Below are 26,026 nucleotides of genomic sequence, written 5' to 3' on the forward strand. Positions count from 1 at the left end.
GCCACGCGGGCCGGACTGCGCGAGCCGGCCGGCCGGGGAGGCTCGAGCCGGGGCCCGGGGCGGGGCCGGAAGCCGCCGGGTGTGCGGACGCGTCCTGGCCGGTTCTGCGGCACCGTCCCGCGCGCTCTTTCCACACTTGCCGCGGAGGGAGAGGCGCTCCGACCCGAGCGCGACCCCGGCTTTCTGGGAAGAAGGCCCGCTGCGGCGTCGGGCCTGGCTCGGCGTGTTTGTAGGAGTTCAGGGCCGTTGACCACGGGAGGGCAGCGGCCCCTCGCTTTTCTTGACCAGGCGCAGAACGACGGTACCGGCCAGCCACGTTATCGCGGCGCTCCGAAGCTGTGCCGGGGGAATGGCTCCGCGGTGTCTGCTCTGTGCAGGTGGGGCGCCTGGGTGGCTCGGTCGGTTAAGCGTCTGCCTTCCCCCGGGGTGGCGATCCCAGGGTCCTGGGACGAGGTGGGCATCAGGCTCCCTGCTTAGTGGGGAGTCTGCTTCCCCCTCTGTCCTGATCCCTGCTGGTGCTCTCTTGCTCTCTCTCTCTCAAATAAATAAAATCTTTGCATGGTGTACAGATAAGGATTACTCACAGGGACTATGGGTGCTTGCTAGAGCTCAAAGGGTACTAGTGTGGCTGGACTGGTAGGGGAGCCTTCAATTCCCCACTTTCAGTTTCTTCTATGCATATCTGGGATTAAAGGAGAAGGTCCTCCTCTGGAGCTACTTCCTCCTAATTGGGGACCACATAAGGATCTTGGAGAAAAGACTTTTACTGAGTGGGGGGTGGGGTCTTGTTTCTGGCATTTCTAAGGGAGACTGAGGGCATCTCCAAGCTAGTATTGAATACAGAGAGCTCCTGCTTGACAGTTGCATAAATTGAAACAACCAAAGACAAGGAGAACAAGAAATACAGCAATGCGTTACAGGATATATTTCCATTTAGGAGGAGTTAAATTTAGCCAATTGCTAAAAGGATCTAGAGCTGGAGCATCTATGGTGATGATGTGTTTAACTCTTTCGTGACATCAGCTACATTTTTTAGTAATTCGGGACATACGCACAGATACTTTTTTTTTTAAGATTTTATTTATTTGACAGGTAGAGATCACAAGTAGTCAGAGAGGCAGGCAGAGAGAGAGAGAGAGAGAGGGAAGCAGGCTCCCCACTGAGCAGAGAGCCCGATGGGGGGCTCGATCCCAGGACTCCGAGATCATGACCTGAGCCGAAGGCAGCGGCTTAACCCACTGAGCCACCCAGGTGCCCCCTGCACAAATACTCTTAATGCAAACACAGGTCCTCCTTGAGCTGCAGTCAGTATCTGTAAGAACCATTTGGTTTTAGAGAGCCGCCTTCTGAATTTGTGAGTGACAGGTTCGCCAAACGGCGGCACTGTATGCTTGGCTAAAGCCTCTACTTGGAATTTTAATTCACTAGAGACAGCTCCTGGGACAGATAGAGCTAAGGGGATAAGGGAATTAAGAAGCTTTCTTTGCTGGAAGCCTAGCCTTAACAATGCCTTAATTAAGAGGAATCATGGCAAGTGGGAGGGGACCTGTTCCAGGAAATAAGGGTATCCCTAAGTGCATCATCTAATCCTATCATAAGGAAAGTTAGGCCATGCACTGTCTCCACAAGTCCATAGTTAACACCATGGAATGGGGTATGCTCCAGCTTTGAAGGAACAGTTTTGCCATCCCAACCACAGAGAACTGGTCAAGGTGATAGTTGAGTTTCATAATTGTTGGGGAATCCATCCCATTCTCCTGCTGTTCAAGTAATCATATGCCCATGTGGTCTTGTTATTATCCCAACAGAGAAGCATGAGGCCTGTCTATACGTCAGCTACTGTGACAATTTCTCTGACGTTTAACTCAAACTGTCTAGCGCAAACACTCAAAGATAATCAGGACTAGAACTTCACATCGACGAAGGTGTGTTATTGAAACGTAATTTTTCTTCCTAAAGTCGCCCTCATTTCTAAAAATAGCCAAATTGAGACTAAATCATTTGAAAAACAAGTCCAATTTTAACAACCTTGGCCTAATTATTTACATAAGCTCAGCAAGAATAGTGATTGACTGTATAAATTCTTTAAAACTTGCTTTGCTAGAACTTTTCATAAGGATTCTCTAGATTGAAATTTAATTTTTATTTTTTTAAGATTTTTATTTGACAGAGCACAGAGGGAGAGTGAGGGAGAAGCAGACTCCCTGGTGAGCAGGGAGCCGTCTGTAGGGCTTGATCCCAGGATCCTGAGATCATGTCCTGAGCCAAAGGCAGAAGCTTAGCTGAGTGAGTCACCCAAGCCCCCCAGATTGAACTTCTAATAGTGTCTTGAGGCCAGAAGCCAAGCCAAATACTTGTGTCAGATTTGCCTATAATACCAGTAGATTTGGGTGAATTCCTCTTCTTGAGGTCCCCCAAATATCTTAAAGTTTCCAGTACCTGCCAGGAAGTGACATTCTTGACTCACTTAGCAAGGCTGCTGGGGACTTCCTATGCAAGATATCCCACTGACGGGGCGCCTGGGTGGCTCAGTTGGTTGGACGACTGCCTTCGGCTCAGGTCATGATCCTGGAGTCCCGGGATCGAGTCCCGCATCGGGCTCCCAGCTCCATGGGGAGTCTGCTTCTCTCTCTGACCTTCTCCTTGCTCATGCTCTCTCTCACTGTCTGTCTCTCAAATCAATAAATAAAATCTTTAAAAAAAAAAAAAAGATATCCCACTGACATCCACAAGGAGCTTTAATGACTCTGCAAAGTCCACCTTAATTCCTTAAAGCTGCCTAGTCAAATCTGATTCTATGTATGTCTCTCTCCAATATGGCATTCCAGTCAAAGCCTTGGTAGTATAATGAATATTTCCAATGGTGTCCTGTTACAAGAAGAACAGAATTTTGCCAAATTTATGCAAATAATTTTAATTGTCATGAAAGAAAGAATACTTAGAGTTTCTGAATTCATGAGGGTTTGAGTCGGGAGAAAAGTTAAATGATTAAATTTATTCACAAAGGAATATGTTATCATATTTCCATAAGTCACAGATATCCTAAGAGAAAATTTCCTTAAATTTGGAAGAGCAAACATTAGAGAACTAGCAATGTTTCAAACCAGGCTCATCAGTAACTTAACATACCAAATAAAAGAGCTTAATGAGTCAAAAAGACTTCATTTAGAAATTGAATCTAGGGAAGTTTGTTTTAAAAAACCTGAAAAAACCTGTTGTTCTAAAACACATGCCTAAACAGGACCATTATTATAACACTTAATTTTTTTTAAGTTTTTATTTTAAAGATTTTATTTATTTATTTGACAGAGATCACAAGTAGGCAGAGAGGCAGGCAGGCAGAGAGAGAAGAGAAACAGGCCTCCTGCTGAGCAGAGAGCCCGATGCGGGGCTCGATCCCAGGACCCTGGGATCATGACCTGAGCTGAAAGCAGAGGCTTTAACCCTCTGAGCCACCCTGGCGCCCCTATAACACTTAATATTTGATTAACTATTTAACGAAGGTGGTAATAAGAGAGTCTCCAGAAGGTTATATAGTTAGCAAAACTTAGCTCCTTTAATATTTGAGAAGTTTTAGTTCTCTTAAGTAATCAAAGACCCGATACAGGCAAAACATAGAAACTTTGGTTTTCTGCACAAAGAAAAAAAACTGTTTATACTTTCTTATCAAGTAACTATCATATCAAGTATAAGAAAGTATTTTATCAAGAACTGACCAACAAGGGTGCCCGGGTGGCTCAGTGGGTTAAAGCCTCTGCTTTCGGCTCAGGTCATGATCCTGGGATCCTGGAATCAAGTCCTGCATCAGGCTCCCTGCTCAGCGGGGAGCCTGCTTCCCCCTCTCTCTCTGCCTACTTGTGATGTCTGTCAAATAAATCAATAAAAATCTTAACAACAAAAAAAAAATTGACCAACAATTCCAGAAAACTTTCTTTTTAATAGAAAAACAGAATTTCAGTCTTATACAAGTATACTTTTAAAATCCATTCATTTCCATCTTAGTTTTGAGAACACATAAAATTATGTTTTTCCCATTTGAAAAATTTTCCTCCACAAACCTTCTACAACTTTTTCATTCAGATTTTGTCCTAAGCCTTTTTTTCTAAATAACCAGTCTCCTTTTAGGACAAAATTACTTTCTTTTACCTGAAGAAAAGTGTATTCTCTTCTCTCTTTTTTAAGATTTATTTATTTATTTGAGAGCGAGCGAGCACCAGCAGGATGAGGGAGAAGCAGGCTCCCGGAGCAGGGTGAGAGACGCTCAGGACACTGGGATCATGACCCGAGCTGAAGGCTTCATGACAGCCACCCAGGCGCCCCATTCTCATTTCTTTTTCTTTTTCTTTTTTTTTTAAGAGAAATCAGGGAGATTGCCACTTTACCTTTTTTTTTTTCTTAAAGATTTTATTCATTTGACAGCAAGAGAGAGAGCACAAGTAGAGGGAGCAGCAGGGAGAGGGAGAAGCAGGCTCCCTGCTGAGCAGGGAGCCTGATGTGGGACTTGGTTCCAGGACCCTGAGATCATGACCTAATTTGTTTAACTGACTGAGCCACCCAGGCGCCCCTCCCCCATTCTCATTTGTTATACCATTCCTACACATCTCTTTCTTTCCTACATACAGAGTTGCTTTCCTTATTTCCATCAGTCTTCACTACACTTAGCAAAATTTTAACTCTTAGAAACCTTAGTCTCCAGTGAAAATTAAGTAGTAACCAATTGTGAACTGTTACACCAGGATTTTGCAGGGGGCAAATTTATTAATACATTTCATAACTTCTAAAAACATATGTATTATAGCACAATCTTTCAATTAAGTATAAACTGTATTTATTAGCAGACCCAAGTATCTTTAGTTTCTCTGCATTAAGAAGCCAGAAGCAGATAAGCCTGTTTATCTAATAATGTTTTAGTATATGATCTTATTTAGAAAAGAATTACATATCCAATAAGTTCAGCCCAATTTATCATTTAACTTAGCAAAAGTTCAAGGTTGCCAAAGATTTTGAAAGCTATATGCCTTTTTATTTATTCAACCTACTTGTTTATAACAATTACTTAAGAAAACTTTATGAGACAGACAAAATCAACCATCATTTTAAGTCATTTTTGTTGACAATGCAACAGATACAAAATGATTTTAATTAATAAACTCAGGTAGAATAAAAGCTAATGTATTGTATTCCATGCAGATAACTCTAAAAACATGTTTATTTTAATTAAACCAACAGCACTGAATTAGCTTTAATACTGGACACGTCACACTTGCATCCACTAAAAGACCACTGATTTGTTCCCCACTGTCACTTTTTACCTGTGGGGTCTGAGGTTAGCTCAGTTCAAGCCCAGGGAGCCCCTGGGGTCTCTTCATGTTAATTTGGGAGGTGCTTTATCCTGAACACGTTAAGGAGGGGCCCAGCCTCGGGGTGCTTTGCACTCCTTGATAATGAGGGGAGGAGGAGGAGCAGCAGAAGCCTGTGGCTCAGGCAAGCACCCAGCACGGTGGAGAAGCTGTGTGAGCAGAGCCCCTCCCTGGTGGTGCAGAAACAGAAGGAGCAGGAGGTGGAAGCAGAGGTGCAAGGGCACCACCACAAAGGCCTGGAGCAGATTCAAAGCTTCCAGTAACATTCCCCACCCACCCCTGTCTGTCTCTGGGTCTCTCTGCAAAACAGGTTTTTTCCCTCTGGTTGATTTTCAGCTTGCTGCATCATTTATTTAAAACATCCTCGTGGATGTTTTAAACGTCCTCGTGGGACGCCTGGGTTGGTTAGTTAAAGGTTAAATGGCTGCCTTGGGGGCACCTGGGTGGTTCAGTGGGTTAAGCCTCTGCATTTGGCTCAGGCCTTTGGCTCAGGTCATGATCTCAGGGTCCGAGGATCGAGCCCCACATCAGGCTCTTTGCTCAGCAGGGGCCTGCTTTCCCGTCTCTCTCTGCCTCCCTCTGCCCATTTCTGATCTCTGTCATATAAATACATAAAATCTTAGAAAAATAGTTTAAAATTTTAAAAAAATGGCTGCCTGGGGCTCAGGTCAGGATGTTAGGGTCCCGGAGTCTAGCGTCCTGCTCAGCAGGGAGTCTATTTCACCCTCTCCCTCTGCCCCTCCCCCTGCGTGTGTGTATGTGTGTGTGTGTGTGTGTCCGCATGCGTGCACACACACTCTCTCATATAAATGCATCAAATCTTTAAGAAATAATAAAAAAAGTTAGAATATACCCTCGTGGACCTTCTTGGGGAACAGAAGTAATATCCCTCATCTTCCTGGGCAAAAGTTCAGAAAGAACACAGAACAGAACTGTGACTAAATGAGCCGGAGTACCTGTCCGCATTGGCCCCGCTCTAGAAGTTGGCTTCGCCAATTAACTGAATGCTTCTTCGTTTCTGTTTCCTCCCCAAAGCTGGAGTTTCACCGACGGAACCAAACCAAGATCCCTAATTGGGAGGCACCTGAATGGGAGGAAGGAATCCAAAGGAGCCACTTAGGGTCACCTGTACATGAGCCAAACTGCGTTACAGTAAAAGGTCATCTTTTCCACGGTCCCAGCTCCCCGGCTACACTCAGAATTCGGCCCAGGGGGCTGTTTAGTGGGCTGGGATGGAATTTCCCATTCGGCCCGCCTTCCGACGGACTTACCTGGCCCCCAAGTCTGTCCGCCTCCCCACGGGCTCCTTCCCTCTCCACCCAGGACAAAAACCGAAGTCGGCAGCCAGCGTCCCCGGGGCATCAGCAAGGAGTCTGGCTGAGGCAGAAACGGGGTCCTCGGTTGCGGGGGCGGCTCCCTCAGACACCCTGCCCGACCCCAGCGAGCCGCGAGCCGCCTCCCGCGGTCCTCCAGGTTCCCACCCGGGACACCTCCAAGGAAGCCACGGCGCACGCCAGGCCAAGCTGCTCTGCCCCGGGACTCCCCAGGGCAATCTGGACGCCACCGGGGCATGGGCTCAGCAAGTCGGTCCCGAAGCCCAGGTCCGGCTGCCCCTGGCTCGGAGAGCCGGTACCCAGGAGCCCTCGGCGGGCCCCACGTCGGGCGCGGAGGAAACAAAGGGATGAGCGCTGACTGGAAAGTCCGCTTTACCCCCGAGCCCCCTGGGCCGAAGGCGGGCTCCCGTCCCAGCGCCGACTGCACGGCTTCCGCCCGGCCCGCGGCTCGGGGAGCTCGGGGCCGCTCGTCCGCGAGGACAGGGCCGCGGTCCCGGCAGGTTCCGGTTCGCGCAGACTCGACGCCGCCGCCCCCGCCGCACCGCGGTGCAGGGCTCCGGCCCCGGCTTCCGGACCGAGGCGCCCCGCTCGCTCGAACACCGGACTGCGGCGCCCGGAGGGTCCTCGCGCGGAATGCGGCGCCGGTCGCCCGCGGGCCAGGCCGTGTCCAGCGCAGCCGCCGTCCTCCTCCTCGCGTTCACCGCGCCGCCGCCCGCACCCGCGTCCGTCTGCCCCCGCGGGACGCCAACACACGCAGACCCCGCGGGAGCCCCGCACGCGAGCGGGCCGGGAACCCCCCCGGGGAAGAGCGCGCGCTGCGTCCCGCACAGAACCCGCTGAATCTCCCGTCCGGAACCGACCGCGGAGGCCCGGCCTCACCCTCCGCTCGCCGTGAAACCTGCGGGAACTTCCCCGGAAGCTCCCCCAAACGCTTCCGCGGCCCCGGGCTGCGCGCGTGTCCGCGGGGCCGTCCCGCACGAGCCAACCGCCTGCTCGCGCGCGTCTTCAAGGCCCGGTCCACGGTCGCGCAGGGCGGCACCGCAGAGACCCGACTCGCAGGGGGTCCGGGATCCGAGCCCCGCCCCCACAGCCCGGCCTCGCGGCGCGCCGAGACCGGACGCGCGTTCCGCTGCGCAAGCGCGGAAATCTCCCTCCCGCCAGGCTGTCAGCCGGCTTTCGGGGCGGGGACACACCCGGCCGCTCCGAACCGGGGAAGCCGGGCCGCCCCCACTCTCCCGCGCCCGTGCTGTGCCGAGGCTCCAGCCCGCGCCGGGACCGCTTCTGCAGCGGGGCCGGGCAACGCCCACAGAGTAGTCGAGCTTCCACAGTCCAGCCAATTTTCTTGTATGGTCAGACTTTGAAACTTTTGTCCATCAGGCGTGAATTCCAATGTTTTCTTGGGAAAGGAAAACCTTGCTTAGGGAGAAAAAAGAAATCTGGCGGCCTCCTCGGGAGACGGGGCGCCTGGCTCTCCACGGGAGCAACGACAGCCGCGAGATACAGCGGCCGGTAGGAGCGCCGTCGGAGCCGGAAGTGAGGGGACTTCCGGCCGGGCGCCCTCTCGCCGTGAGACCGCGGGAGCCGCCGCCGGAGCCGGAAGTGAGGGGACTTCCGGCCGGGCGCCCTCTCGCCGTGAGACCGCGGGAGCCGCCGGAGCCGGAAGTGACGGGACTTCCGGCCAGGCGCCATCTCGCCGTGAGACAGCAGCCGTTGTCGCGGGAGCCGCCGCGGGAGCCACCGCCGGAGCCGTGGGAGCCGCCCCCGCCGTGCGATGCTGTCGACCGCCGTAGGGTGCTGGGGACCCGGCCGAGACCCGGCGATGGAGCCCCCCAGCGCCGCGGGCCCCGTGCAGCTGCGCTTCTCGCCCTACGCTTTCAACGGAGGGTAACGGCCCGAGAGCCTCGCTTAACCCCGTCCCTGCTACGGGCTGTCGGCGGCCTTGGCGGCACCCGCGCTGCCCCGCCGGCCCCCCTCTCCCTGCGCCGCGGGCGCGGCTGCGGCCTTGCGTGCTTCGCCTTACCGGCCGGTCGCTCGTGTCGCCGCGAGGCCGTAGACAGAAGTGGAGGCCCGGCTGGGACCCCGAGGCTCTCCTCGCGGTCTGAGCGGGGCTCCGGCCGGACGGCGAGGCCGCGGGGGGGCCGCCGGTGCTCCTGGGGGCCGATGGGTCAGCGTCGGGACGCGCTGGTCGTGGGCGCGTCGCCAGCGGAACCTCGCTCGGCGTTTTACGTGAAGGCTCGGTGCCTGCGTCCGAGAGTCCGCTCGCTTCGGGGGAGGAGGGAGCGGAGCGACCCCCTCGGATGCGCGCCGCCCTCCAGTTGTCCGTCTGCACCGGCGGCTTCACGCTGGTGCTTCCTTCGCGGCGCACGGGGGCGCGGGGCGACCGGCGGGAGGCGGCGCTCGAGGCACCGTCCGTCGCTTCCCCCCCGGTTCGGGCGGACCCGGTTCTTGGCGACGGCCAGGGGTCAGTCGTGTCCGGACGGGTCGGACTTGAACGCGGACCGCCGCTGTGCTGCAGAGACCCGGGGCGGCTCTCGTTTAGCCTTGTTGCTGCCCCTGGAGCGCGGTGCCGTGCAGCTTCCCGCAGCCGGACCGCATTGCCCGCGCGGGCGGATCCGGCAGAGACGCTGCGGGGACGGGGTGCGCAGTCCCCGTTGCCGCTCTCCGGTAGCTGCGCCCGGTCCCTGCAGAGCAGCTGGTTCAGCCGCGGAACCGGCTCCTCTCGCCGTGGGAGGAGGACTCCCGAACGCGTCTCTCCGGTTCAGCCTCTCACGAGTCCCTCCTCTTGGGCTTCTTGTTTGTTTACTTATTTTTTCCTTTGGGGCTTCTTAGCTGGAACCTTTCTCCCTCGATTTTCGCTGTCGCCGTGATCCAGGTCGCCAGAACCAAAATCAGGCTCATTATTCCTCAGCCCCCTTCCGTGCACTCACACGAATGCCATCGTCCTGCTTAGCCAGGCCATCACAGTTGGCTTTTCCACTTCTGGCACATTTGGTAGTTCCAAAAACTTGCACAGTTTGTGTTTTTCCCGTGTCCCCGCTCCTTCCAGTTCGCACTGCTCCCGTGCGACTCCATCAGTCCTCCTGGGACGGCGCTTTCAGCCCGTTGCACGCAGTGCTCCTGTCACAGCAGCCTTCGCAAAACTCCACTCAGCTCTGCGTGTGGAACTGTTCTCTTTCCAGAACCTGAGGGTTTTCTGAAGTCACACGCGTGCCCTTCCCATAAGCCTAAGGTGCTTCCACTAGCTCACGGAGAAAGGAGCATCTTAATAAGTTGTGTGTAGTTTTTGGGTTACTCCCTGGCTCCCTTTGTTCTTTGTCCCTGTGATCTGGAATGCCACCCTTTTGTACTTGGAGCTTCAGTGCGGGTCCCACCTCAGTGGAAGGAAGGGACAGTTTTCTGAACGCTCGGCTTCTGTGAAGCATTGTGCTGGGTGCTGTGAACTTGGACAACTCGTCGGCTGTCACAGAGCCAGTAAGTGGCAAGGCGGGGTCTCCAGTAACTCCGGAGCTAAGGATCTCAGGGATCACACTCGCCTTCCTCCTGCCTATGCCACAACAATCACAGCTAACCCTGGAGGACCAGTTATGTTTCAGGCCCGAGTAAAAGGGCTTTACAGTTATTAACTCCTTTAATTCATGCAAGATCCTGATAGGTAGTTACTGTAATAATCTCTGATGTGTGCATGAGGACACGGAGGCCTTGGGATGTTAAGCAGCTTACCCACAGTCTGGAGAGATCCGGAATTAGAACTGGATAAACTTCTTTGGGAATTCGTCCTTCAGGCCTTTTCCGTAAACTGTTAGCATAAATCATACAGCAGTAAGAGGAAAGGTTTGTTTTTTGCTCATTCATTTCCAACAGATGCTGTTTACTAAGAGCTTGGATGTAAAGAAATGAAAAACACTGAGCCCTTCTTTCAGCTCAGAGGGCTTTTGTTGTGGTACCACTGTCTGTCCCTCATCCCTTGGGCAGGATTAGGGTCCAGTTTTGTGATATCAGTATCTTGCACAAGGTCAGTACTTAATGTCTTTGATGTTGTTATGTATTGATGAGGTTATGATAAGCCAGTGGTTTTTCTGTTACCTTCTGTTAAGTGACTTCTGCTCTGATTTAGGCGTGTGTTTTTCAGGGAATACTTAAATTTTTCTTTCCCAGATGACTCATAGGAAGGGGTCTTTTCCCTCTGCTGTTTCATCTTTCATCTGAGTCCTGCTCTTGCTCAAATCTCATGGGTTTTATTCCAATATATGCTACAGGTAACTGTCCTCTAGAGAGAGGTGCTATTAATCATCCACAAATATTCATTAATTTTTGTGTCTCTCCACCCCCACCCCCCGCAGTACTGTATTGGCAATCGCTGGAGAAGATTTTTCGATTGTTGCTTCTGACACTCGATTGAGTGAAGGGTATTCGATTCACACCCGGGATAGCCCCAAGTGTTACAAATTGTAAGTAAATATTCTAGGGATGCATTTCCCAATGCCTTGTGGTGGTGTACTGCTGTAAGAGATTCCACTTCTAAACAGTTTATTTCATGAGATTTTAGATTGCGTATTTAGAGCTTAGTTTGCATTTTTGTTAGAAAATTGCTTTCTAAACTAGTATTTCTTAATAATTCAGTGTGTGGTCTTCATGGTATTTGTTGTACCTGCAGGATATACTCTTTCTTTCTTTCTTTCTTTTTTTTGCAGGAAATATTCTTATCTTAACATTTTAACATAAAGTTTTTCAAATATACAACAAAGGTGAAAGAGTTTTATAGCGAACACCTGTGTGCTGTCACGTGGTCCTTATTGCTAACATTTCGTAGAGTTACGTTAACACATAGCTTTGCATTCTTTTATGTGTCAACCCATTGCATGTTTTTTTAATCTCCCACTTTTTTTTTGTTTAACCAGAACATTTAGCCAGAATCTAAGCAGCTATATCTGTGAGCCACAGTCTTAATGGGCTAGCTATATTTTTTCTAAACCATGAAAATGAAATATGCACTGATGGGCGTTGGTTTGTAGTTCACATTTTTGGAAACAGTTACAAATGGTGGTTAATTCCTAAGTTAGTCCACAAGAGCCTATTAACCCTGAATTGTAATAGGAATGGATTGATGGGGTTCAAGTCCTTTGGATCGGGCCCTGTGTTATGAGTAGGTAAAGAAGAGGGTTCTGTCTTCTTTCCTGGTCCAGGCCCAGCCTACACCCTATCCTAAAGAACAATGTTGTCCTCATCTTCCCAGTCCTCTTCATGTGCTCTTTTTTTTTTCCTCTATGAGACTTTGAGATAGTGCGCATGCATGCACGAGAAAGAACATGCACAGGGGGCAGAGGGAGAAGCGGGCTCCCTGCCGAGCAGGGAGCCCAACACAGCACTCTATCCCAGGACCCTGAGATCGTGACCTGAGCTGGAGGCAGACGGTTAACCGACTGAGCCGCCCAGACGCCCCCTTCCTCCACTCTCCTTCCGTCTTTCGATAACCCTTTCTCCTCTCTGTAATTCGTAGTGCATGGGCGCTACCTTATTTCTTCTAAGATGTTTCATAATTTGAAAGTAGTAAATGTCACAGATAAAATTTAAGAACCTAACTTTACAAATACCATTGTCATGCTAGGTTCTGCTTACCTTTGTCATGTTCTGCTTTAGCGTGTATGTTTATGAAGAGAATACCTGTCCTTTTTTCTTTTTATGAAATACTACGGGTGTAGATGGATAGCACGTTAATAACGTCCTCTCTCCTTGTCATCCATCTTTGTTCGGCACTGAGCCGTACATAGAGCTGACGCTGCCTGTGTACCCCTAACCCCAGGTCCTTTGGGGCCGACTTAGAGCCAAACTTGCTTCTTCCCCACCTGCTGGCGAGTCTGCATTTAGTCTTCATTCTTTGCATGCATACTCGCCTCCCTTTAATGTGCACCTGAATATTTGGGAGAAGCATCTTAAAGCTCCAAGATTTTGTCCTACTCTATTGGTATTATTCACCCATCTTGATACTAAAGATACTGCAGCCTTACGGGGGATTGGGACTCTTTAACTCGGTGCAGGGAGACTGGTTGTAGCGATAGGTCAGGAAATGCTGGTGATGCCCCCAGAGCTGTCAGTTCCCCTGGCTGGACAGGTATGATTTGTATGAATCCCTCATAAATCTCTGGAAGAAAGAGTTTATCATGTGACTTCTGCAATTATCTTAATGATACTGATACAGGTTTCCGTATAGATTGATACTGAAATTCAGAAGTCTTTGAGACCTGGTTGAATTTCTTTGGCTCTACCAGAATTTAATCAGTTCCACAGTGGTGGGCATTTAAGTTGCTTTTTGTTTGTTTTGTTTACAGAGCTCTGTTATACAGAGCACGTATACTTTCCCAAATAAACTTACATCAGTATATTCACAGGATGAATTTCTAGCACTGGAATTACTGGACAAAAGTGGTGTTCACCTTGGGGACGCCTGGGTGGCTCAGTTGGTTGGACGACTGCCTTCGGCTCAGGGCGTGATCCTGGAGTCCCGGGATCGAGTCCCACATCGGGCTCCCAGCTCCATGCGGAGTCTGCTTCGCTCTCTGACCTTCTCCTCGCTCATGCTCTCTCTCACTGTCTCTCTCTCTCAAATAAATAAATAAAATCTTTAAAAAAAAAAAAAAAAAAGTGGTGTTCACCTAAATTTTTACTGGATATGCCAAATGACCCTTTTAAAATATTAAATTAATATATACTCTTAGCCAGTTAGTTATTAGGAGTACCATTTTCCACAGCCTCCCCAGCATTAGGCATTATTAACCAGCCTAATAGATTGAAGTCATCTCCTGTGTAGCTTTGGATTTGTGAACAACATGAAGGGTCTTCATATGTTCATGGTGACTTGTGTTTCCTTTTATGTGACTCATGTAACTGTACCAGTTTTCCCATTTTTTTTAATTGAGATGTAATGGACATATACAGTGGTTTCTGGTGTACAACATAATGATTCCGTATTGGTGCGTACTGCAAAGTGACCACCACAACAAGTCAGTGAACACCGGTCACCGTATGTTATTACAGAATTTTTTCTTTTGTTGGGGACTTTTTAAGATCTGTTCCCAGCAACTTTAAAACATTTGTACGGTGCTATTAATTCTAGTCATCATGCTGCACATTACATCCCGTGATACAGTGTGTTAATACTTTTGATACTGATAGGAGCCCTTTTAGACTAAGGTTAAAATTAGACTTTGGTCATATCTACTGTAGGTTTTCTTGTTTCTTTATCATTTTTCTCTATATAAGTTTTAATCTGAGGGGTACCTGGGTGGCTCAGTGGGTTGTGTGTCCACCTCTTGGTTTTTGCTCAGGTCATGATCTCGCAGTCAAGAGATGGAGCCCTCAGGTTTACGGCGCAGTGGGGAGTCTTCCAGGGCATCTTTCTCCCTCTCTCTGTCCCTCCCTCTCCTTGCTCACTCGCTCCCTCACTCTCTCAAATAAGTAAGGAAATCTTTTTAAAAATTTTAATTTGCGGGGCACCTGGGTGGCTCAGTTGGTTGAACAACTGCCTTCAGCTCAGTTCATGATCCTGGAGTTGTGGGATCGAGTCCCCCATGGGGCTCCCTGCTCATCAGGGAGCCTGCTTCCTCTTCTCTCCCTCTCTCTCTCTCTGCCTACTTGTGATCTGTCAAATAAATAAATAAAAATCTTTAAAAAAATTTTTTTTTAATTTGCTGTGTAGTCACATTTATGAAACTTCTCTGTGTGGACATTGGGTTGTATCATATTTAAGTAGGTGGTTCCCGACCCAAGATTTATCACCTGTGTTTTCTATAGGCTACTCATTCTTTAGTTCTTCTGTAAGTCTTTGATCTGCATGTAATTAGTATAGCGTCGGGAATATAGCGATGACCCCCTCCCCACAACAACAAAGGGCTAACTAGTTCCATTACCATTTGGTAAGTAGTGGGAATAGGAGTTTTAAATTTAAAATTGCCCAAGGCATGTTTTACTTTGTTATCTGACCAGCTCAGTTTCTTGAAATGTGCTTTTTACAGAACAGACAAAACAGTCATTGGATGCAGCGGTTTTCATGGAGACTGTCTTACCTTGACAAAGATTATTGAAGCAAGACTAAAGGTAGATGCCTTCCTTTCATGTCTATGCTATGGAAAGTTAATGGCAATTCTTCCACTGTTGGAAGTGTACAGGAGAACTGTCGTTGAGAATAGCTGGAGAAGCTCCAGGTTAGCTGATGAAACTACATGTCGCCCATTCTGAAAACGAAATGATGCTGTTCATACAGCCACATGAAAGTACCATAATGTGAAACTGCAGAATATTCCCTTTGTTAAAATCTCTGCAACATAAAGGTTCTCTACCCTTTTCAAGGTAGCCTGGGAAGGGTTTCTGCAGAAGATAATCTTCAAAAACAAATATTCTCTGGGGGAGGCAAGCTTCTACATAGGTGCTTGGTTTGGAATGCCATTAGCTGACGTGCTTTCTCTCTGCAGCATTGCATTCTTAGTCAACAGGATGCGTGAGCAGGAACAGGAATAGACGAGGCAGGAGTGTTTGGATGAGGAGGTACAACCCAGGCTCTCCTCACCTGCCACCTTGGTAGGCTTCAGTTGACTGCCCGCTAGGAAAGTTTTAATACCTGAGGGGTAGGAGTAGAACAGCAGGAAAGGGTGGTATGAGAAGGAAGTGAGAGAATGAGCCTTTCTAACCTGTTCTGCAGATTCTGAAGGGGCTGACAGTGTCACTGCCTGCATGTTTTTTGTGCGAGATGGGTAGGCATGAGGAACAAAGGAATACTGACTTTCAATAAAAGCAGAGGCCCGTCGATTTTTTTCTTAAAGATTTTATTTATTTCTTTGAAAGAGGGAGAGAGGTCACAAGCAGGCAGAGAAGCAGGCGGGGGTGGGGGGGAAGCAGGTTCCCGGCTGAGCAGAGAGCGGGATGTGGGGCTCGATCCCAGGACCCTGAGACCATGACCTGAGATGAAGGCAGAGGCCTAACCCTCTGAGCCACCCCAGGCGCCCACGTCTGGGTTTTTATTAAGCCCTTTGTATGTTAAGCCGTATGTAACTTCCAATCATTTCAAGGAGAGTAGCTAGGAGTAATGTAGCCTGTATTAAAATGGGATTTTAGGGGCGCCTGGGTAGTGCAGTTGGTTAAGTGTCTGACTCGGTTTCGGCTCAGGTCACGATCTAGGAGTAGTGAGGTGGAGCGCCACGTCAGGCTTTGCCCTCAGAACAGCATCTGCTTAAGTTTCTCCCTCTCCCTGCGCTGCTCCCCTCCCCTCCACCCCGTGTGCATGGACATGCTCTCTTTCTCTGAAGATAAGTAAAATGGGTTTTATCAGTGAGAGTAACTAGTAAATACATACTCTTCACTGGCAAAAATACAAGGGTGGAGTAGGGTTCACTTCTGTCGGGTGTGCGTCCCAACTGTTAGGTCATGGTAAGGACACTTGATACATGAAGAAGTTAGCAGAGGCGGTCACGTTCAGTCTTTGCCTGGTTTTGAGTAACACAAGATTGTATGCACTTACGAATGATGTCATAGGTACTGGAGTTTGTAATAAAACAGGTTTGTAACCTGTTTCTGAATCATTTTGAAATCGCTCGTTGGAGTGTAGACATGATTTCATTCAATAGTTAACCATTTATTAGTAGTATTTGAAATCTTTACATTGAACGCTTCCCTGATGTACATTTATGGACATGTTTATATGTGTCCTGGTACATATTTTGTAAATGAAACTTAAAGTACAAAAGTACATGACTAGCAGAGTAGTGTTGTGTTAATAAAATAAACAAGGAACAGTGAATTCAACGTAATCACACAATCCTTGAAATTTTTCTTTCATGTATTATCACATAAATGGTGTGGTGATTAAAGTGTTGATGCTTGGTTTTGAAACAAAGATTATTTTTCCCAATTTTTTTTTTTGGTATTTTGACTGATTATTTTGGGCTGTGTTCTTAAGTGAATCTTTAGAGATGCTTGTTCTGTGGCTCATAAATTTGTGAACTTAAATTTATTTTATGTTTGTAATTTTTGTAGAATTTCTCTATTGGATAATTTAGAGTTCCCTAAGACCAGTAAGTCTGGGATTCAAAATCACAATAAGGTTTGCTTTGGATACTTGTATTCTCCACTGTAGATGCTTTAAGGAGCAAGAGCACTTCCCAGAGTAAGGGTCCCGCCCTCACACCTTCTGTTCTCATAGGTATCTGCTCTGCAAAGAGAAGGGCTTGTATCTGGGTCTGATCAAGGGTCAGCAGACTTGACCTGTAAAGGGTCAGAGAGTAATTATTTTCAGCTCTATGGGCCATTTACTCTGCTGTTGCGGTGCACAGGCAGAGGTAGATAAATGTAATGAATGAATGAGACTGTTCTAATAAAGCTGTTTTTGCAGAAGCAGGTGGTGGGCTGCATTTGGTCCAAGGGTCTAGTTTGCTGACGCTGGCAGAGGTAGAGGAGAGCTGGACTTAAGTCTTCCTCCCAGGTCCACGTAAGCCTCATGTGTGTGCATTTGCTCTTGAGTGAGCAGTTCCTGAGATAAACGTGGCATGGAAAATAGCTAAGGGCTGATTTAAAGTTCTTTCCCTTAAAAATTTTTATAGCCCTTCCAGATGGTATGCTAGTATTGCTGTGCGATCCCGGAAGAAATGGGCATCCTCACACCAGGTCGGCGTTCACCCTTTACCTTGGTAGTTCCTCGTTCTAGTCTGTGATATAACCTGCCTCTCCATGCCTGTTACTTTCGTTAATACTTGCAGATGTACAAGCATTCTAATAACAAAACCATGACGACCGGGGCGATTGCCGCCATGCTGTCCACAATCCTCTATTCAAGACGTTTCTTTCCCTACTACGTGTACAACATCATCGGGGGACTGGATGAAGAAGGTAGAATTCTTTCATTCTGGAAAATGGAGTGGGGTGGCATTTTTTAGATAACGTGTGTTTCCATGTAGAGTTGAAAAGAACCACAAACACCATCTTGCCCAACAGTTTTATTTTTCTTAATTAAAGCAATAAGAAACTGAAGGTAAAAGGAAAGTAAAGAGGTGATCAGCAAATTGTATCCGGAAGCCCTGATAATGACTAGTATTTTCTGAAGCTCTCACATGAGTTCAGTAGTAGATAATTAGCATTTGAATCTTACGGAGAGAAAACAGGTTTGAAGAAGCTTGACCTAATTATCATTCTACATTCCAAAACTATTTGACTTTTAAGTTTTTAAAAAGCAGTGCCTTAAAAGAAATGTATGCATTTCCAACATTGTATCCTCAATGTATTCAGGACATTCTGGAGGGCCTAAGAAAATCAGTCTTTGTTATTTGACATGCCCATCCTGTTTTTGATACAAAGCTGTATTACAGAGCAGGGACCCTGATGGTTTTCACTGGGTCTCATTGGGATTGACTTTCGTTTGCTTCCAGAAACCATTCACTCTCTCTCAGGACAGATCTGTAGTGCATTGAAAAAAAGTTTTAGAAATGCCTGGCTGATAACAATATATTAAAGTATATCTCCTGAGAGGGAAAATTTCTAGATGGCAAGGAGTTGGGTTCTTCTCCTCTCCTGTATCCACTTTTTACTCCTGCCCCTTCTGGTCCTTGGGCTTTTCCTTTGTTTTCTTTCTGTCTTAATAGCTGCCCCCAGATGTGGCCTCCGGGAGCATTCTAGTCATGTTATCTACTGTGGGTTAGATGTAGACAAAATAGGTTGACACAGTGTGTTTTGAGGCTTTCAGCCTTACTGCAAACTGAGAGGAAATGTAAAGCATGGATGTAGTCTGGCCACAGATCATCGTGCCAAACCCAACATGCTGAACACTTTTTTTCGCTTAAATTATGTCTGACTTGAATGTCAAATGAAGTCAGGTTTTAGCAACATTAATAATAGCTGCCATTGAATTTTAGAACGCCAGACAATATCCTTTGAGTTTTCCTGAGAGACACACACCAGTTTAGGAATGCTCACATCTACTGAAGGGCAAAGGCAAAGCTAAGGTTTGGGTTTGAATCTGTTTTGAGTTCAAAGCTCTGTTCTTTGATGTTTTGGTGGTATTCTCAGGCATTTCCAACTGTCTTTTTTTTTTTTAAGATTTTATTTATTTATTTGACAGAGAGACAGCAAGAGAGAGAGAAACAGGCCTTTGGCTGAGTAGGGAGCCTGATACGGGGCTTGATCCCAGGACTCTGGGATCATGACCTGAGCCAAAGACAGATGCTTAATGACTGAGCCACCCAGGCTCCCCTCCAACTCTTTTTAAATCTTCTCTGGTCTGCCCTGATTATCCTTTATGTTTGTTCTTATTTTTTAGAGGAATTTATGTGACTAGGAGACTAGGAGAGCAGTGCTCGTAATTGAGACTTTTAGGGTAGGTGGGTCAATGTCTGCCCTTCAGGACACTGGGGTCAACGGCTGAACTTAGGACAGTGAGATCAGTGGTTGTCCTTAGGGCACTAGATCCAGCAACTGCCTTTCGGGATAGCCAGTTCAGTAGCCGTCCGCTCTGACCTCTGTGCTGTTACGGCTCTACTTACAGTCATGCTTTAAAAATCACCCCCCCGCCCGTGGCCCAGTTAAAAACGGCTTTAGTTTTTCTGTAACAAAAACAGTAGTACTGTAGAAGTTTCGAATAGTGGGAGAAGATACAGGAACGAGAGCAGGAATCACGCCAGGCTTCTACTTTGAGAGGAGTTCTGTTAGCTTCTGGTGAGCATGCTTCCAGGTGTCTTGGCGCTCACATGTGCTCGTGCGCTGTGTAAGTAGAGTGCGTAGTGCGTGCGTCTGTACATGGGATGTCACGGAGACAGTCTCATGCCAGTGAGTAAAGATCGTAATGAATCAGTGACTGACACCTAGCAGCCCTCTGAAGGTCATTTAAGTTGTTTGCAGTTTCCTTAATAGAAACAATGTGATGAACATTCTTGTACTTACGTTTTGTAAACTTCTTACCTACTTACACCTCCCTGGAAAAATTCCCAGAAGTTCAGTTGCTGGGTCAGAGAATACATATTTTTGTCATGTTGATGCCATCCCTGGCTTGCTCTTCAGAAAGGCCTTTGTAGCTGGGGCATGAATACCTAGGAGGTTTTTTTTTGCGTCCTTTACCACTATCAGAATTAACACCTTTTAAAGTTTTTTTTTTTTTTTTAAATTAAGATTTTGTTTACTTATTTGACAGAGACATAGCAAGAGAGGGAACACAAGCAGGGGGAGTGGGAAGGGAGAAGCAGGCTTCCCGCCAAGCAGGGAACCTGATTCAGGGCTCAATCCTGGGACCTTGGAATCATGACCTGAGCCAAAGGCAGATGCTCAACGACTGAGCCACCCAGGCTCCCCATTTTAAAGATCTTTATGCAGTTAAGTAATAGTTTATTTATATATAGCTTGAATATATATTCAAGTTAGGCATTTTTTGTGTTGATCGACCTTTTTAATTTTTTTGGAGACTGACCTAGATGCTGAAACCTTTGCTCATTTCTTTATCTGCAAATTAGTCTTTTTAAAAATTCATAAGAATACTTTCTAACTGTGTCAGCTCTGTAATGTATGCAGTGGATGCCTCCCAGGAGTTTTTGGTTTTTGTTTTTTGTTTTTTTGGGATTCTGTTTATTTATTTGACAGGGAGAGATCACAAGTAGGCAGAGAGGCAGGCAGAGAGAGAGAGGGAAGCAGACGCCCTGCTGAGCAGAGAGCCCGATGCGGGGCTTGATCCCAGGACCCTGAGATCATGACTTGGGTTGAAGGCAGAGGCTTAACCCACTGAGCCACCCAGGCGCCCCTCCCAGGAGTGTTTTGTCTCTTTCATTTTGGGGGGTGTCTAGCTATGGCAGAATTTTCTGAATTGCATATGGTCCAGGCTAATGGTGTTTTTTTTTTTTTTTTTTTTTTTTTTTAATGACATTGAGTGTCCTACCTTGTTAGGACTCTCCCTTTTAGGGTTTATGTTTATTTCTTTCTAGGTTTTGTTTTGACTTTATTTTTTACATTGAAGCTGTTGTGCTTTTTTAAGATTGGGCATTATGGTGAGGAAAAAGCACCCTATCTATAGTCAAGATTCATGCCATTCTGCTCTGATGTGACAAATGTCTCTCTTGCCTTTGTTAAGTGGGGGGAAGGTCTTCAAAGCTCTGGTCTTCAACTTACCCCACCCTTCTTTTCCTTCAGTGTTTTGTGTGTAGCTCTTGCTGAGATTGGTTCTGCCTTTGGTTAAAACCTGGGCCTCGTTTCACTTGTGGCCTGTTGGCCTGCTGAGAGATAGAGTGACTCTTTGGCTTTGTACTTGCTGTCCCTTTTTCGTGTGTTGAAGTTAATGAACTGGCCACTGGGATGTCCGTCTTGTCCCACACTTGATCCCAGCAAAAACACTCCCCAGGTTCTTCTAGGCGACCTCAGCACCTCAGACGCTGCCTTCTCAGCCGAGAGGTGTAAGTAATTCTGCCTCCGAAAAAGCACACACCGCCAAGCCCATGGGTAGGAAGACAGCTGTCCTCCTCTCACATTTCTAAGGTGTTTTAAGTTCTGGTGTAATGTGTTTTCTAGATCAGATATGTCATTTTTAAGTCCTACCTCGTAAATGACCCATGATTTCTCACACCTCAAACACAGTTGTTTTAAAAAAATGGCAGTGGCACGTGTGCTTGGTAACAGATTCAGTACCGAAGCCTACAAGATGATTCCCTTCCTTTCTTGCCTCCAGTCCCACAGAGATAACCACCGTACTTTTATCTCCCCGTACTTTTTGTGTGCTTGTACAAACGTGTATATGTTTTTCCTATGCTTTTAAACAACAGGACTGTGTTAGAGGTATTACAGAGCTCTTCATTCCACATCGTCTGTGGTTGTGGGCTGTGGGGCAGTCCCATCTCCCTCTTCGTTCCAGTTTGTGCTGGTGAAAATACACCTTCCTGTAGGTAGATCTGATCTACAGGTGGGATTGTTGCTGGGTCATAGGGTGTGTACCTTTCCATTTAAATGGGTACTACTGCCAGATTGCTGTTTCAAAAGTCATAGCAATTTATGCACCCTTCAGGAGAGTCCGAGAGGCCCATTTTTCTGCCCCTTGTAGTGCTCTATAATTGCTGTTAAGAGTGGGTGCGTTCAGGGGAGCCTGGGTGGCTCAGTCAGTGAAGTTGCCGCCTTTAGTCTGGGTCATGATCCGCAGCGGCTCCCTGCGCCGCAGGGAGTCTGCTTCTCCCTCTGCCCCTCGCCCCTGCTCCTGTGCGTGCGCTCTCTTCTCTTTCTCCACTGAATAAAATATCCAAAAAAAAGAAAAATGTGTACATCCAGATTCTTGTTTGGTAGTTTTGTTTTGTTTTGTTCTGCTTTGTTTTTTGTTTTTGCAATACTGATCAACTCCAGTAGTACAGAGCAGAGTGATGACGTTTTAGGCAGAAACTTTTGCCTGTGGTGTTTGTGTTTTTCTGAAATTTTTCCTTTATTAGAATCAGTTTTTTTAATAGTGTTGATGCTAAAGAGTGTGCTACTGCTTAGTTTAAAAACACAGTGAGGGGTGCCTGGGTGGCTCAGTCGATTAAGCGGATTCCTTCATCTCAGGTCATGATCCCAGAGTCCTGGGATCAAGCCTGGGATCAGCGGGAACGTGCTTCTCCCTCTCCCTCTGCCTGCCACTCCCCCTGCTTGTGCTCTCTCACTCTCTCTGTGTCAAATAAATACTTTAAAAGTAAATAAAAAGTAAAAACACACAGTGAATCTTCTTTGTGATTGTTCACATTCAGCAGAAGAATTTTAACTCCAGTCTGTGCTAGAAGTACACTAGTTCATTTCTTAGGACTGTTGAGGAGCTTGGTGCAGAACTCAGAGCAGGAGCTGTGACTAACCAGTGTGCCTGCGAGACCACAAATGTACTGGGAGCCACTGGGCTATCCACGATGTCCCCCTGATGACAGCAGGGAGCTTTAGGGGCAAAAACACCACCAGGAAGCAGGAATGGGCAGGTGTGCCTCTGACCACCTTCTGGGAAGAGGGGAGCAGACCCCTGGCTATCACAGCGGATGTACTTCTTACTGAATTTGGCTGGAATTTTAGTTACATGCATAGCCCATGGTGTCCCACTTCGACTAGGGTTATTCTTGCTGTGATCTGGGATTGTGGTCAGGATGGACCCCTATAGAGATTGTTTTATTCTTTCAGGGAAGGGAGCCGTGTATAGCTTTGACCCCGTAGGGTCCTACCAGAGAGACTCGTTCAAGGCTGGAGGCTCAGCCAGTGCCATGCTCCAGCCCCTGCTTGACAACCAGGTAAGAGACTGCATCCATGCTGCATGTGACGTTGACACAAAGTGCTTTCCTCTGCGTTCTCCTGTTTGCCAGCGGAGGAGAATGGAGACATCAGGGCTTTCTTGTGTGTCCCTGCTGAATATGTTTGGCTGATTTTCCCTACCCCAGTCTTCCTGTCTCTGTTTGGCTGGCTATCTTGTGGCCTCTTTCTGCCCCACGGCGGTAGCATCTTCTGTGTTCTCATGAAGTCCAGGCTCTGGTGTCTACAGTGGTTAGTGGTCACTCCATGTTTTCAATTCTCTGGCACCTTTCCCTGAAGATCTTGAAAATAACCTTTCTCCCGGGAGCCCTCCTACACCGTTGGTGGGAATGCAGGCTCGGGCAGCCACTCTGGAAAACAGCATGGAGGTTCCTCAAAAAGTTGAAAATAGAGCTACCCTTCCAACACAGGAATCGCGCTACTCGGTATTTACCCTAAAGATACAAACGTAGTGATCCGAAGGGGCACGTGCACCCGAATGTTTATAGCAGCAATGTCCACAATAGCCAAACTACGGAAGGAGCCCAGATGTCCATCAGCAGATGAATGGATCAAGAAGATGTGGTATAGGGACACCTGGGTGGCTCAGTTGGTTAAGCAGCTGCCTTCGGCTCAGGTCATGATCCCAGCGTCCTGGGATCGAGTCCCACATCGGGCTCCTTGCTCTGCAGGGAGTCTGCTTCTCCCTCTGCCTCTGCCTGCCACTCTGTCTGCCTGTGCTCGCTCTCGCTCCCTCTCTCTCTGACAAATAAATAAATAAAATCTTTTTAAAAAAATAAAAAAAAAAGAAGATGTATATATACACAATGGAATACTATGCAGCCATCAAAAGAAATGAAATCTTGCCATTTGGGACAACGTGGATGGAACTAGAGAGTATTATGCTGAGTGAAATAAGTCAATCAGAGAAAGACAACTATCCTATGATTTCTCTGATCTGAGGAATTTGAGAGGCAGGTGGGGGGTTGTGGGGGGTAGGGAAGGAAGAAATGAAACAAGGTGGGATCGGGAGGGAGACAAACCGTAAGACTCTTAATCTCAGGAAACTGAGGGTTGCCGGAGGGGCTTTGGGGGTAGGGATGGGGAGGCTGGGTGAGGGATATTGGGGACGGTACGTGGTATGGTGAGTGCTGTGAATTGTGTTTGCCTGATGATTCACAGACCTGTACCCCTGGGACAAATAATAAATTATATGTTAATTTTTTTTTAAAGATTAAAAAAATATATTTCTCCCCATATTCACCATTTTTCTGTCACCTAATGTTGTATTCTAACTTCAAAGTACATTTTTTAATTTACCCCTTTTCTGTTACTGTTGCCTAAATTGAGGCCTGCATTTCCCAGCATCCTTTTGCCTCCAAGCTTCCTTCCTTGTGTTTCTGAAGTAGATTACAGATGTGCAGACACTTGTGTATATTGCTTCTCTGCCTCATCTGCCACTCTTCTTTACACCCGGACCTCCAGTGTGGTGTGCCTGCCCCATCACCAGGCCTTGGGTCTGCAGTGTCCCTCCCCTCTGACTGTGGCTCACCCTTCACGCGCCTACACCCAAGTGTCTTCTGCCAAAGCCTTTCCCTTCAGGCGACGCAGTTACGGCAGCTCCGGCTCTCCTGGCTCTTTTTCCTTCTTGCTGGGAGCCCACTGTGGTCGGCAGCTCTGCTTTCGTATGTCCTCTCTAGGCTGTGTGTGCTCCTCAGGAGCAGGAGCTCTGTCTTAGTGAATGTGTCAGGTGTCGTGGCTTTTCAGCTCGCAGACATACCAGGTTTGTGTGATCTGTTCGTTGCGAATCCTCAGATACTTGAAGGCATTCATATTGTCATGTGAGGACTCAGCCACCTTTCCTGTCCCACCAGGTTGGTTTCAAGAACATGCAGAACGTGGAGCATGTCCCACTGTCTTTGGACAGAGCCATGCGGCTCGTGAAAGACGTCTTCGTGTCTGCGGCTGAGAGGGACGTGTACACCGGGGACGCGCTCAGAATCTGCATTGTGACCAAGGAGGGCATCAGGGAGGAGACCGTTCCCCTGAGGAAGGATTGATTTCTGTGCTGTTATCCTTATCACTGCAGAACTGGCGAATTTTGTATCTTGGAACTGTTGGACTAATGTGCTTTATTAAAAAATAAAGGCTGAAGTAAGCAGTTTGTTGTAACTTGTGGTCTCTAAGCAGGATAGATCTAGAAAGTAGAACTTCTTTTTTCCTTACGTTTCCTTTTTCAAAGATTTTATTTGTTTGAAAGAGAGCGAGTGAGTGACAGCATGAGCTAGGGGAAGGAGAGAAGCAGACCCCCGCTGAGCAGGGAGCCTGATATGGGCTCGATCCCAGGACCCTGGGACCATGACCTGCGCCAAAGGCAGTCATCTGTCAACTGAGCCACTCAGGCGCCCCTTCCTTTCTTTCTCTGCTTTTCCTGTTTCTCTGTCTTCAGAGCTATTTTTGTATTTTAATCCTTTTTTAATTTTTAGATTTTTTTTTTTTTAACAAGCTCTACGTCCAATGTGGGGCTCAAACTCATGACCCCAAGATCAGGAGTTACATACTCCACTGACTGATCCAGCCAGGCACCCCGGTTTTTGTGTTTAAAAGATGAAAAAACAAACAGGTCCTGTCAGTTTTTCCCTCCTATTTATTTTTCCAAAGGTTTTATTTGAGAGAGAGACGAATAGAGGACAAGCACGGGGAGAGAGAGAGAAGCAGGCTCCCCGCTGAGCAGGGAGCCCGATGCGGGGCTCGATCCCAGGACCCTGAGACCATGACCTGAGTTGAAGGCAGACGCTTGACTGACTGAGCCACGCAGGAGCCCCTTTTGGTTCCATTTATGAGCAAGAAATTTTTCTGGAAAAGAGGACTCTCCCGGTCAGCTGCTCACTGCATGATGACAAGCCCTTGTGACAAAGAGGGTTTTTGGAATTTAGTCCACCCAGCTTACCTTAAAGCGTGGAGTATTACCACTTTCGACTTCAAAGCCATCTCAGTTTTATTAATGAATGCGAATGGAATGTCTTAAAATTTCCGATCCGTGGAGTTGCTAAGCAGTCTGAAATGTGGGAGGAAAATTCAAATCAACCAGAA

General features: G+C 47.6%; 2 protein-coding genes across 2 annotated transcripts; one reads left to right on the forward strand and one right to left on the reverse strand.

Annotated features, from left to right (window-relative positions):
• Positions 1-6,129: 6,129 nt before the first annotated feature.
• LOC122896638 (translation initiation factor IF-2-like) lies at positions 6,130-8,383 on the reverse strand. Its single transcript, XM_044234731.1, has 4 exons — positions 8,196-8,383; positions 7,574-7,975; positions 6,632-7,317; positions 6,130-6,444 (listed from the first exon to the last, which is right to left on the reverse strand). The coding sequence occupies exons 1-4, from the start codon at positions 8,381-8,383 to the stop codon at positions 6,404-6,406; spliced, it is 1,317 nt and encodes a 438-aa protein (XP_044090666.1). The 3' UTR covers positions 6,130-6,403.
• PSMB1 (proteasome 20S subunit beta 1) lies at positions 8,363-25,094 on the forward strand. The gene is made up of 6 exons (XM_044241941.1): positions 8,363-8,578; positions 11,035-11,142; positions 14,704-14,785; positions 17,437-17,566; positions 22,829-22,935; positions 24,808-25,094. The coding sequence occupies exons 1-6, from the start codon at positions 8,466-8,468 to the stop codon at positions 24,991-24,993; spliced, it is 726 nt and encodes a 241-aa protein (XP_044097876.1). The 5' UTR covers positions 8,363-8,465; the 3' UTR covers positions 24,994-25,094.
• Positions 25,095-26,026: the final 932 nt, after the last annotated feature.

The sequence above is a fragment of the Neovison vison genome, chromosome 1, assembly GCF_020171115.1.
Source record: "Neovison vison isolate M4711 chromosome 1, ASM_NN_V1, whole genome shotgun sequence".
In the NCBI taxonomy this organism is placed as follows: Eukaryota; Metazoa; Chordata; class Mammalia; order Carnivora; family Mustelidae; genus Neogale; species Neogale vison.